General features: G+C 43.7%; 1 protein-coding gene across 1 annotated transcript in view; it reads left to right on the top strand.

The window, feature by feature from the left end:
• Positions 1–13,824, top strand: part of LOC147115698 (chloride channel protein 2-like) — a 644,493-nt gene that overhangs the window by 565,948 nt on the left and 64,721 nt on the right. Inside the window, exons 19-20 of the mRNA XM_085990183.1 lie at positions 11,522–11,592; positions 13,388–13,441. Coding sequence (XP_085846309.1) covers positions 11,522–11,592; positions 13,388–13,441 — 125 coding nt within the window. The remainder of the gene's footprint in view (positions 1–11,521; positions 11,593–13,387; positions 13,442–13,824) is intronic.

The following is a 13,824-nucleotide window of genomic DNA, read 5'->3' as shown; positions in this document are numbered from 1 at the left end:
AACTTACTCACCAATAACCTGCTCACTGATGCCCAGTTTGGGTTCCGCTAGGACCACTCGCTCCAGACTTCATTACAGCCTTGGTCCAAGCATGGACAAAGGAGCTGAATTCCAGAGGTGAGGTAAGCGTGACTGCCCTTGACATCAAGGCAGCATTTGACCGAGTGTGGCATCAAGAAGCCCTAGTAAAACCGAAGTCAATGGGAATCAGGGGGTAAACTCTCCACTGGCTGGAGTCATACCTAGCACAAAGGAAGATGGTTGTGGTGGTTGAAGGTCAATCATCACAGCCCCAGAACATCGCTGCAGGAGTTCCTCAGGGCAGTGCCCTCAGCCCAACCATCTTCAGCTGCTTCATCAATGACCTTCCCTCCAACATAAGGTCAGAAATGGGGATGTTTGTTGATGACTGCACAGTGTTCAGTGCCATTCACAACTCCTCAGATAATGAAGCAGTCTATGCTCGCATGCAGCAAGACCTGGACGACGTTCAGGCTTGGGCTGATAAGTGGCAGGTAACATTCGCGTGACAAAAGTGCCAGGCAATGACTATCTCCAACAAGCGAGCATCTAACCATTGCCCCTTGACATTCAACGGCATTACCATCGCCGAATCCTCCACCATCAACATCCTGGGGGTCACCATTGACCAGAATCTTAACTGGACCAGCCACATAAATACTGTGGCAACAAGAGCAGGTCAGAGGCTGGGTATTCTGCGGCGAGTGTCTCACCTCCCGACTCCCCAAAGCCTTTCCACCATCTACAAGGCACAAGTCAGGAGTATGATGGAATACTCTCCACTTGCCTGGATGAGTGCAGCTCCAACAACACTCAAGAAGCTCGACACCATCCAAGACAAAGCAGCCCGATTGATTGGCACCCCATCTACCACCTTAAACATTCACTCCCTCCACCACCGGCGTACCGTGGCTGCAGTGTGTACCAATCTACACGATACACTGCAGCAACTCGCCAAGGCTTCTTCGGCAGCATCTATCAAACCCGCAACCTCTTCCACCTAGAAGGACAAGGGCAGCAGGTGCATGGAAACACCACCACCTCCAAGTTCCCCTCCAAGTCACACACCATCCTGACTTAGAAGTATATCGGCCGTTCCTTCGTCGTTGGGTCAAAATCCTGGAAATCCCGCCCTAACAGCACTGTGGGCATACCTTCACCACACGGACTGCAGCGGTTCAAGAAGGCGGCTCACCACCACCTTTTCAAGGGCAATTAGGGATGGGCAATAAATGCTGGCCTTGCCAGTGACTCCCACATCCCAGAAATGATTTTTTTTTTTAAAATAAAGCCATGGATACCATATGCTTTTTTAACGGTCTTCTCAACTTGTCCTGCCACCTTCAAAGATATGTGTGCATACACCCCCAGGTCTCTCTGTTCCTGCCACTCCTTTAAAATTGTACCACTTAGTTCATATTGTCTCTCCTCATTCTTCCTACCAAAATGTATCACTTCACACTTCTCTCCATTAAATTTAACCCATCAAGTGTCAGCCCAATTTACCAGTCTGTCTATGTCCTCCTGAAGTCTGTTATTACCCTCCTTATTGTTTACTACATTTCTGAGTTTTGTGTCATCTGCAAACTTTGAAATTTTGCCCTGTATACCCAAGTCCAGGTCATTAATATATATCAAAAAGAGCAGTGGTCCTAATACTGAAAAACAATCGTTCACCACTACTCTCTGCTTTCTAAACCTTAGCCAATTTTGTATCAATGCTGCCACTGTCCCTTTAATCCAATGGCTTTAATTTTGTCAAACGCCTTTTGAAAGTCCATATATACAACATCAACCCTCTCCGTTACTTCATCAAAGAACTCGATCAAGTTAGTCAAACACGATTTGCCTTTAACAAATCCGTGCTGGCTTTCATTTATTAGTCCATACTTTCCCAAATGCCAATTAATTTTGTCCAGGATTATTGTCCCTAAAAGTTTCCCCACCACTGACGTTGGGCTAACTTGCCTATAGTTGCCAGGTTTGTCCCTCTCACCTTTTTTAAACAGGGGTGTAACATTTGCAATCCTCCAGTTCTCTGGCACCACCCCCATATCCAAGGAGGATTGGAAGATTGTGGCCAGAGGCTCTGCAATTTTCACCCTTCCTCAGTAACCTAGGATACATCCCACCTGGACCAAGTGACTTTTCTACTTTGAGGACTGCCAATCTTTTAAGTGCCTGTGTGAGGCAAGGGAGGAGATTGCAGGGGCACTGACACAAATTTTCAAAACAGCTAACATAGTACCATTGTTCAAGAAGGGTAGTAGGGATAAACCAGGGAATTACAGGCCAGTGAGCCTAACATCAGTGGTAGGGAAATTATTGGAAAAAATTCTGAGGGACAGAATTAGTCTCCACTTGGAGAGACAGGGATTAATCAGGGATAGTCAGCATGGCTTTGTCAGGGGGAGATCATGTCTGACCAATTTGATTGAATTTTTTGAGGGGGTGACTAGGTGTGTGGATGAGGGTAGTGCAGTTGATGTAGTCTACATGGACTTCCATAAGGCTTTTGACAAAGTCCCACATGGGACACTGGTCAAGAAGAGCCCATGGGATCCAGGGCAATTTGACACATTGGATCCAAAATTGGCTTATTGGCAGGAGGCAGAGGGTGATGGTCAAAGGTTGTTTTTGTGACTGGAAGCCTGTGTCCAGTGGTGTACCGCAGGGATCGGTGCTGGGTCCTTTGCTGTTTGTAGTGTACATTAATGATTGAGGTATGATCAGTAAGTTCGCAGATGACACAAAAATTGGTGGAGTGGTAAATAGCGAGGAGGGAAGCCTCTGGCTACAGGACGATATAGACGGGATGGTTAGATGGGCAGAACAGTGACAAATGGAATTTAACCCTGAAAAGTGTGAGGTGATGCATTTTGGGAGGACTAACAAGGCAAGGGAATACACAATGAATGGTAGGACCCTAGGAAGGACAGAGGATCAGAGGGACCTTGGTGTGCATGTACATAGATCCCTGAAGGCAGAAGGACAGGTAGATAAGGTGGTTAAGAAGGCATATGGGATATTTGTATTCATTAGCCTAGGCATAGAATATAAGAGCAGGGAGGTTATGATGGAGCTGTACAAAACGCTAGTTAGGCCACAGCTGGAATACTGTGTGCAGTTCTGGTTGCCTCACTATAGGAAGGATGTGATTGCATTGGAGAGGGTGCAGAGGAGATTCACCAGGATGTTACCTGGGCTGGAGCGCTTCAGCTATGAAGAGAGACTGGACAGGCTGGGGTTGTTTTCCTTAGAGCAGAGAAGGCTGAGGGGGGGACCTGATTGAGGTGTACAAAATTATGAGGGGCATAGAGAGGGTAGATAGAAAGGAACTTTTCCCCTTAGTAGAGGGGTCAAAAATCAGGGGGCATAGTTTCAAGGAAAGGGGCAGGAGGTTTAGAGGGGATTTGAGGAAAAACATTTTCACCCAGAGGGTGGTTGGAATCTGGAACTCACTGCCTGAAAGGGTGGTAGAGGCAGGAACCCTCAACATTCAAGAAGTATTTAGATGAGCACTTGAAACGCCATAGCATACAAGGCTACGGACCAAGTGCTGGAAAATGGGATTAGAATAGACAGGGCTTGATGGCCGGCATGGACACGATGGACCAAAGGGCGTCTTTCTGTGCTCTATGACTCTACCTCCTCTTTATCTATTTTTATCCTATCCAATATTGCTGCTGTCTCCTCCTTTACTGCTACATTGGCAGCATCCTCTTCTCTAGTGAAGACAGATGTAAAGTATTCATTTAGTACCTTGTAGCTTTGCTCAAAGCCATCCTATTGGCTTGAACAAAACAAGACCTCTGAAATAAAATAGTGTTGATAAATGTTCATAATGGGCCAGAAATTCGCGGCCAAAGGCGTGAGTGCGCTCGGGGTACTCACGCATCTGGCCGTTGGAAATGCCGGCGTTCAGCATGAACAGCGCATGCGGGGAACGCCGGCATTTCCAGACCTCGAGCGCGTGCGACTGCACAGGCAGCGCTTGCGCAGTGAACTTCGTAGATTTCATTCATGAAATCCGTGAGGGTAAGTCCTCAGAAGTTACACTTGAAAAAAGCAAGTGTAAAGTGGTTCATTGGCTGAGGAGGAAGAAACATTTTATCGTGGAGCTTCTGAAATGCAATATTTTTGTTTGGGAAAGGGAGGGAAGTTATTTTAAGAAATTTTAAGTAAGTTTTAAAGTTAAAAATTTTTTTTTTTTTTTTTTTTAAAGGGTTTTCAGAACGGTAGGTAGAAGGAGCAATTGTGGCTGTGTGAATGGAATGTGAGAATGAGTTATGTATGTATGTCCACATATATTCCTTTACGTATATGTATGTATGTTTTATATTCCTTTACTAATGTGTATGAATGTATGTTTTTAATTATGATTTTCAAATAAGTTACTTTCTCTGAAAGTCATAATTAAATAATACATTCATACACATAAGTAAAGGAATATATACATAACACGCAAAGGAATATATACAGACATACATACTTTCAGAAGCTCCACGATAAGAAATATCTTCCTCCGCAGCCTCTGGAGCAACTGTACCCATGCTTTTTTCATGTGTAAGTTGTAAGGACTTGACCTCACTGAAAGCAGTAATGAAAGCGGCGAATTATACTGCGCACGCGCTGCCTGTGCAGTCGCACGCGTTCTGCCTCTGAACCCCTTCGTTCAGAGGACAGGAAATGCCGGTTTTCCCCAAAAGCACTGTGCATGCTGAAAACCGGCATTTCATCCGGCCAGATGCGTAAGTACCCCGACCGTACTCGCGCAGTTGGAAGGGAATTACTGGGCCAACATTTTACACGTCAATAAAATAAAAAATTTAACAATTGCACGACTTGCCCCCTCGCATCTGCGACTGAGGGTCCAAGGAGGTGCATTGCGCAAGAGGTCATCATCGTACGTATCCTCACACTGTTCCCTTTGGGGAACTGTATGAAGTGGTGGAAGGATTTATGGCCGTGATTAACGCTCATTCCGTGACCGTAACCATCTTTGAACCAGCCATTAGGGTGGTTAGTCCTATGGCGGGAGGGTTTTACGGGCTCCCACAACCCATCTGTGGGGGGGGGGGGGCCACCAACACCCACGGACGCAAGTATCCCGCTGGATGTCCACCCAGAATTTAAAGTTGGAACTCCGACTCCACTTGCCGGGACTGTCTGGAGTGGGGTTCAAAACCCTACTCCTTCTGGCCCAGCGGCGGGGATGCTTACTGCTACGCAAAAGGTCCACTCCGCACAAAAGGTGACACCCATACGTTTCCTGCGCCTTTTCCCTCCCTGTGACTGGAGCCCTATGCTGCCATTTCACGTTGCTAATCGGATTGGGCCTTTGTCATAGCGGTAGGATCCCCGCCGCTGGGCCAGATCAGGGTAGGGTTTTGAACCCCACTCCAGACAGTCCCGGCAAGTGGAGTCGGAGCTCCGGCTATAAATTCTGGGTTGACATCCAGTGGGATATTTGCGTCCGTGGGTGTGGGTGGCCCCCCCTCCTTGTATAGCTTGTGGGAGCCCGTAAAACCCTCCCGCCATAGGACTAACCGCCCTAATGGCTGGTTCAAAGATGGTTACGGTCACGGAATGAGCGTTAATCACGGCCATAAATCCTTCCACCACTTCATACAGTTCCCCAAAGGGAACAGTGTGAAGACACGTATGACGACGACATTGCTAAATAAATAAATGGAATTAAAAAAATTCTTTTAGGGCTTTTAAAAGTCTTTAAATTGCTTTAATTCTCTTTAAAACTACTTCAGATTACTCAAAATAATGTAAACATTTTAAAAAGTTTATAAAAGTTACCAAAATCTTCAAAAAACTTCCAAAAACCTATTTAAACTGCTGCTTTGCATGTAAAAATCCTTAGCAGCTTGACCGAAACATTGGGGGTGTGTCCAGTGAAACTGAGACCTCAAGGGGCGTGTCTCACTTACACTGCACGCTCCTGGCTGCACTCCTGGGCGGCGTGACGTCATACGCTGCCCGGGATTCTTTTTTTTCATTCACCAAGTCCAGGCGTCCCTGGAGCTGATCGTCAGTAGCGCGGGGTAAGTGTAAATACGGGGCTTGCACGCGCTGCAAGCCCCGTTCTGGAATTTCTGGGCCATTATGTCATTGCAATATCATTTGGCCTTAATTTCTCCCAGTTAGACTCACTGGTTTGGAGGTAGACAACTCAAGTAAACTTTACATTAATACATTTCAGTATTTACTGGGAGCTTAAGGGTGAACTTCAAACCTACATTATTTTGGAAAGAGCTAAAATGGCTTTGGGATGAAAATCTCAAATTTTTTCACAATCTTTTTGAAATGTTTGTTGTGAAAATGTTAAGATTTTTGATCATAAGGACTTTGCTTTGCAAGCCAGAGATTCACTTTGAAGAGGAAAAGTTAAATGTCTGTATGAAGTTATCGAATCTAGGCTTGGGCAGGAGGTGCTGCTGCTGAGAATACTGATCCATACCTTTAATCATTTTGTTGCCAATGGCTTTGCTTACCTTGCTTCCAGTCGCCATCTGTCATCATGGATTCCCCAGATAGTTACTTTCAAAGATTGTTTAAAAGTACACTCTCTCAGTTTTAATTCTGCCCAGAGTCCATTTCATTGGCTTAGATCTAGATTTTATACTAAATCTATCTGCAGCAGTGAATGTTGTGTTCAGTAATGTCATCTGTGCAGAGGTCATTGACGACTGCATTGTTTCAACTGTAAAAGACAATATTAAACTAGAGTTCAGCTTTTTTTAATATAACCTTTAATATAATGGCCCAGATATTCCGATCGCAGGCCTCCCGCGGGCGGAGGACTGCGATCTGGAAAAATCTGCGCCCTTACCCGAGGGCTCCTGGGACGCGCACGATTCCAATGCTGGGCCTCTCCAAACTGCCGGTGCGCAGGGCCCATGTATCCCAGAGGCGCAGGTAGTTCGCAGCGTCCCTGGGATCACGTGGCCCATGGGGAGCCAATCAAAGAAGGGAATCTCCCTTTATACATTTGACAGGAAGACCCCCAAAATATAGTAAAACTTTAAATGTTAAAAAAAAATCATTTTTAAAATGACTTGAAAGTCCAATAAATTAACTATTTTAAACAAAACTTTGAATTTTTGAAAAAAGTAATTAAAGTTTTTTACGGGGCTAAAAGTAAACTTATTTTTAAATGAGAAATCAGTGGAAATTTTTTTTAAAACTTTTTTCAGCTCTTATCCTGGTAAAAGCAGGCCTTACACCTGCTTTTACCAGGCGTAAGAATTGTAAGGGTTTTCAGTGGGCGGAGGGTCTCCAAAAAGCGGAACTATCCACCCGCAGAGGCCCTTCTCCTGGGCAGCCGGAGGATCTGTCAGGAGCTTTCTTGACAGATCAGAAATGCCGGTTTCCAGCGCATGCCTGAAATTGGCATTTACGATGTCCCTACGGGTGGGTACACAGCTCGTACACACCCGTAGGGATCGGAATATCCAGCCCAATAATGAATAGTTTGTTGCCATTCTAGGTGTATACTTATACTGCATTTAGTGTCAGGGTGAAACAATTTCTACTTTGATCCACTGTTAAGCATGCATGGGGGAATTTTAACCCCACCCCCTGCCCGGCAGTTAAAATGGAGTGTTCAATTTACCCACTGGCTTCCCACCCCGATCTGGTACAACTGCAATTTTAAAGAATGAGTTCGGCTGGAATTTTCCCATTAAAAAAACAGGTGGGTTCGGAGAGTGGGGGCAGTTAAATTGTTAAAAATGGGATTCCCAACCTGATCCCGCCTCCAACCCGCCCACTTCCGTTTTTGACCAACCCGCTCTCAGGGGTCATTACCTTAATTTAATTATTGTAATGAGGCTGGAAGCCTCTATTTTTTCCCCTCCATTTTGAATTTAACTGCCTGTGGACGGGTTTCACACATTTCATGAAACCTGGCAGTTAAACAAAAGCGGGACTGATGCATCCAGGAGGTAAGTGGCTTTATATCTGCCTCCTGGATCCAGGATCCCTACCTAACCCACCCCCCGTGATCGGAGACCCCTCCCACTCCCCGAGCCTCCAATCGCATTCCCAGACCTTGCCCCCAACCACTCCCCCACCAACGATGATGAGGAGTCTGGCCACAATCCTCCAGTCAATTCAATTCAATTCAATTCAATTCAAATCGCTTTATTGGCATGACAAGGTACATCTTATGTTGCCAAAGCATCGAAAAACATTCATGGTTGTACACAAAAATACAGATCTATCCATACAGTGTATAAACAGATATATCCCTGAGTGTATACATATACATTCATATAATTTGTATATACTCTTTTCTTATATTTAGTGGTTGTCCCTCTGTTTATGGCAAGCTGTAACATAGTGTGCCGCTAGTGTTACACAATTTCTCTCTTCCCCTAGTAGGTATGGGAGTTTTTGGTCGTCATTCAAATTTCTGAATTCCGGGCATATTTTTGTGAATTTTGGGTAGAAATTCTCCCTTATGCCCTGATATTTTCTATAAGCTGTGAGGAAGTGCATCTCTGTCTCCACCACTCCCTGACTGCAGTGAGAGCATATCCTGTCCTCTCTTGGTAGCCGGGTCTGCCTGTGTCTACCTTTTTCGATCGCCAGGCTATGTTCACTAAGTCTGTACATTGTCAAGGTTTTTCTCAGTTTGCTATCCTTTACCCTGGTCAGGTAATCAGCCATGTTGTATTGTCTGTTTAGGGCCAAGTAACAATTGAGTTTGCTTTGGGTTTTTGTTGTTTCTGCCCAATATGACAGAGATTTTTCCTTTTGCTTAGCGACGATTGTGTTGGGTCGAATTCTGTGTGTTACGCTGTCGCTGTCCTGGGGCTGGCTATTGTTAGTAGTGTTAGTAGTTACTTCACTGAGTCCCAGGACTAGTTGACTGAGGGTATTCTTCTTTTATGGTCCTCTCTTGGCATTTCAGGGCTTCGTAATGATAGCATTGGGGGTTGCTCATTTCTAGGTGTTTCCAAAATTTGGTGGCTCTTTTTTGGATAGTGATTATTAATGGATATTGACCTAGTTCTGCCCTGCATGCATTGTTTACGGTTTTCCTTTGAGTCCGGAGGATACTTTTACAGAATTCTGCATGTAGGATCTCAATTGGGTGTTTGTCCCATTTTGCAAATTCTTGTTGTGTTAGCGGTCCCCACACCTCACTGCCATAGAGTGCAATTGGTTCAATTACTGATTTAAAAATTTTGAGCCAAATGCTAATTGGGATTTCTATTTGGATTGATTTTTTAATGGCATAGAAAGCCCTTCTTGCTTTCTCTTTCAGTTCATTCACAGCCAGATGAAAATTTCCTGTAGAACTGATTTTTAAGCCCAAGTATGTGTAGTTAGTGGTTTGTTCAATTTTGGTTGTTCCTAGTGTGAAATTTATTTTGGGTCCCTGATGTCTGGATCTTTGCTGGAACACAAGGACTTTGGTTTTTGGGGGATTTATTGTCAGGGCCCAGGTCTGGCAGAACGACTCCAGCAGATCCAGGTTCTGCTGTAGACCCTCCTTAGTTGGTGACAGCAGAACCAGGTCATCTGCATAGAGGAGGAATTTAACCTTGGATTCATATAGGGTGAGGCCGGGTGCTGTAGATTGTTCAAGTAGTTTTGCCAATTCATTTATGTAAATATTAAAGAGTGTCGGTGAGATGGGCGAGCCCTGTGTCACCCCCCACCCCTGTGGGAAGTATTTTGTTTGTTTGTCTCCAATTTTAACTGCACATTTGTTGTTTGTATACATTGATTTAATTACATCATATGTTTTTCCCCCTACCCTGCTTTCGATAAGTTTCAGGAATAAACCATCATGCCAGGTGGAATCGAAAGCCTTCTGGAAATCTATAAAGCATGCGTAGATTTTGCTTTTGTTTTGATGAACGTGTTTGTCAATTAGGGTCTGTAGGGTGAAGATATGATCTGTTGTTCTATAGTTTGGCAGGAATCCAATTTGGCTTTTACTCAAGACATTGTGCTCCTCAAGGAAGTTTATAAGTCTTTTGTTTATGATACTACAGAATACCTTCCCCAGGTTACTGTTTACACAGATGCCTCGATAGTTATTTGGGTCGACTTTGTCCCCACTTTTGTATATGGGCGTTATGAGTCCTTTGTTCCAGATATCAGGGAAGTAACCGACACTCAGAACCAAGTTGAAGAGTTTTAGGATAGCCAGTTTCATTTTATCGTCTGTGTGTTTAATCATCTCGCTTAGTATGCCGTCTGCACCGCAAGCTTTTCCTGGTCGCAGGTCCTTGAGTTTTTCAACTAGTTCTTTTTCTGTTATTATGGAGTCTAGCGGGTTTTGGTTATCTTTTATGGCCATTTCGAGCTTTTCCAGTTTTTTGCATATTTGGTGTTGCTCTGGTCTTAGTGTGTTTTTCTGGTATAATTTTTCAAAGTGGTTTTCCCATGTGTCTCCATTTTGAATGGCCAATTCGTCGTGTTGTTTTTTGTGTAATGTATTCCAGTTGTCCCAGAAACAATTTGAATCAATGGATTCCTCAATGGAGCTGAGTGTATTCTTAATATACTGCTCTTTTTTGGTTCTGAGTGTGTTTCTGTATTGTGTTAGTGTCTGACAATAAGTAAGGCGTAATTCCTCGTTTTCTGGCTGTCTGTGTTTTTGGTTTGATATTTTTCTAAGTTTTTTCCTCATGTTATCGCAATCTGGGTCAAACCATTTTTCATAGTTTTTTGTTTTGGGTTTGTTCTTGCGAGCTTTCAAGTTTGACCTTGCTGCCAAATTATCAAAAATATTGTTTAGGTTATTCACTGCCCGGTTTACGCCTTCTTTATTGTGAGTGTATATGTTATCCAGAAAGGTGTCCAATAGAGCTTGAGTTGATTCATTGCTAATTGCTTTCTGGTATTTTTCCGTGCTGTTTTTGGCCCATCTGTACGATTTTTTGGTGTTGTACAGCTTACTGGGTTGTGTTTCTGTGTTGGTTGTTTCTGTCTTTTTAAGATACATAGTAATTTGACTGTGGTCTGACAGTCCCCCGCCGATCCTCCGCCCCCCTCCTGCGATCCCTGACCTCCCCGATCCCCAGCGACCCCCCCCAATCGCCTGCTGATCCCTCATCCCCTGCCCATCCTGCAACCCCCCGCCGATCCTCTCCCCCCCCTCGCGATTGCCAACCCCCCTCCCGCAGATTCCCGACCCCACTCCCGTCGATTCCCAACCACCCCCCCGCCAATTGCTGACCCAACCCCCTTCCAGTGATCCCTCCCCCGGACTGACCCCTCGCAACTGAGGCCTACCCACCCGCAGCCTGCCAGCCTCTCAATCTGGTTGGCTGCGGGCGGGAAACCAAGGCCTCACATTCAAATTAGGCCCTGCCGGTAAAGTCGACAGGGCCTGTGCGAAACTTGGCTTCCCGGGTTTCCCGCCCGCCTCGGGCCCCCACCCACCTCACCTCCCCGAAGAAAATTCTGGCCTTCATTTCAGTTTTCACAGTGGAATTTTTAATAAATGTGAATTTCTTTTCTTCAGGTCCCCTGGATCAAACAGGAATTGCACTGAAAAGCCTGTTCTGTGTGAACCCAATGGATGAACCAGGAGAGGTAGGTGTCTCCATCATCATCATCTGTCGCTGCATATTCAATCCTGCTAATTTTGCTATCCCATTCAAATCACACATACATTTGTGAGATTCTGGAAAATATCTCTGCAGGTGTCCAGGAGTAGACTTCATCTGTCAATCCTTTTTGAAAAGGCTGTATTTTTCCCACCAGCAATGACAACGATTTTCAGCATTAAGTGAGCTTTGAGCAAAGCCTTGTGCCTCATCTCTTGATGTAAGCTTTGCTACAAATTTGCTAGAGCTTTCCGCCCTATTTAACAAGGTATTGAGGATACATGTAGTGGATTTTTCCTGTCACTTTGCCGTTTCATGATGAAACCCTTTAACTTGTTGATAATTTAAATATATGCTGGAATATAATAAATGTTTGTTAATTGTAGGTTATAGATTAACATCAACATATCTCATCCTACTCTAAGTAAGCAGAAAATGAAGTATGCATGTTTGATTCCCAATTATGTTATTACACCTTCTCCAGTTCATCTCTGAACATAATAGATATCAACTGATAACTAAGATGGCAATCATATTTAGCTATTAGCTGGCTTCTCTTTGGTACACTAGGATTGTGAATGGGATTGTGGATATTTGATAAATATAACAATGCAACCATGGACCTCTTTGCATTATAACATATCCGAACTCTTCTAAGTCGATTAGTAAGTTTGTGGTTACAGTAGAACATTCATTTAAACTTATCAGGCAACCAACTGTACCTTTTGAATCACAGTTCTCTAATGGGTATGGTGTTGATTAGCAGTCTTACTGGTATTGAGGGCTAAGTAAGAAGTCAGATAGCTGAATAATATTGTATAATATTTTATAAAGCTTTTGGGAACGATGAGCAGCGCTGTCCTCATCGCACTGAGAATTAACGATACGCATTGTTCTAAAGGAGATGTAAAAGAAGCCATCCAGATGGGTTTTGTTTTTTCCATTCTTTTTCAAATTAGTTTTGCAAAACCAGAGGTAGCTCTTCAGCAGGAGAAAAGGATGGGGTAAAAATTGGTCTGGGCCCATAAAAACGGGCACAACACATACCAATTTCTACCCCAATAACTACATTTTGGCGTCGTGCTTCATGAATTGAGCAGTCATTTTTTTTCCACAAATGAAGCAAAGTAATTGATAGGTCTACTGGAATAAGAAAGCTGCTATTAAGAGGTTGAGATATTGAGATCACAGGTTAACAAATTTCCAATGGATAAGGGGTGGCTTTCGTTTCATCTGATTTTGCTTTAAATTCTTCCCCTGATATGAAGAATTGGGGTAAACAAACTGCTGAAAATACTGTGAATTAATGTGCTGCCTTGAAGAAATCATGTTGCTTTCCGTTCCGTGAAACCTGTTAGTGAATGACAAATATAAAAAGCTCCATTCACTCCTCCTCATGTGATGCACCGTGCTTTTATTATGTAATGTAACTCCTGTGCTGCTGTATTTGTATCAGATCTGTCATTTTTCATAAATTGCAGCAGAAACGCGAACAGATCCTGTTGTGACATAACCTCCAGTGACGTGAGATGTTCAGCGAAGTGCATCATTACTAAATGCTACTAGTTTATTTTGGGCACAGACAGCAGACTGCGTTAATAATTTGAAGCATTATGATTGGTAGGTTGAGGGGGAAATAGACCGTTGGAAAATTCAACTGTTAAAAGGAAAACATCTGTTGACCAAAAATGTTATAGCTCGTTTTAAGCAGATGTAAGGCTTCTCCCTGGATGGTGCTATATGTGATGTATAACTTGCATTATCCTATCTTTCTATCAAAGAATCAGGCAATGTCAGAGCACAGAAAGTCGAAACGTGTACGAATATCTATAGTGGTAAGTGAGGAAATGACATGCGGCCAAACCATTATCATCAATATATAACCGCATTGTCCAATCAAAATTAATCCGGATTTCTTTTAATTTGCTCAGGACATCATGCAAAAATCATTAAAATTTTATCCTTTGAGCTCAAAAGAGAGATAGAGATAGAGACCGAGCAGTGCAGTTAAGCAGCAATATTGGTGGCCTTCTCTGGATATCTCTTTTCTGATATGACTTGAGACAGCTTGGAGTACGTGGTACACAATGCAAAATCTGTTTCATCTGCAGAACATTCTGTAAATAGCTTTGTGACCGTAATTCTTCAGCAAAATTCTCATTTTCATAATGTATTCATATATTTGGTTGCAATCAAGATGGCTGATGTGGTTATTAAA

The sequence above is a fragment of the Somniosus microcephalus genome, chromosome 6, assembly GCF_052327205.1.
Source record: "Somniosus microcephalus isolate GS21.2 chromosome 6, FLI_Smic_1.0, whole genome shotgun sequence".
NCBI classification, from domain to species: Eukaryota; Metazoa; Chordata; class Chondrichthyes; order Squaliformes; family Somniosidae; genus Somniosus; species Somniosus microcephalus.
This window is presented reverse-complemented; position numbering and strand designations above follow the sequence as displayed.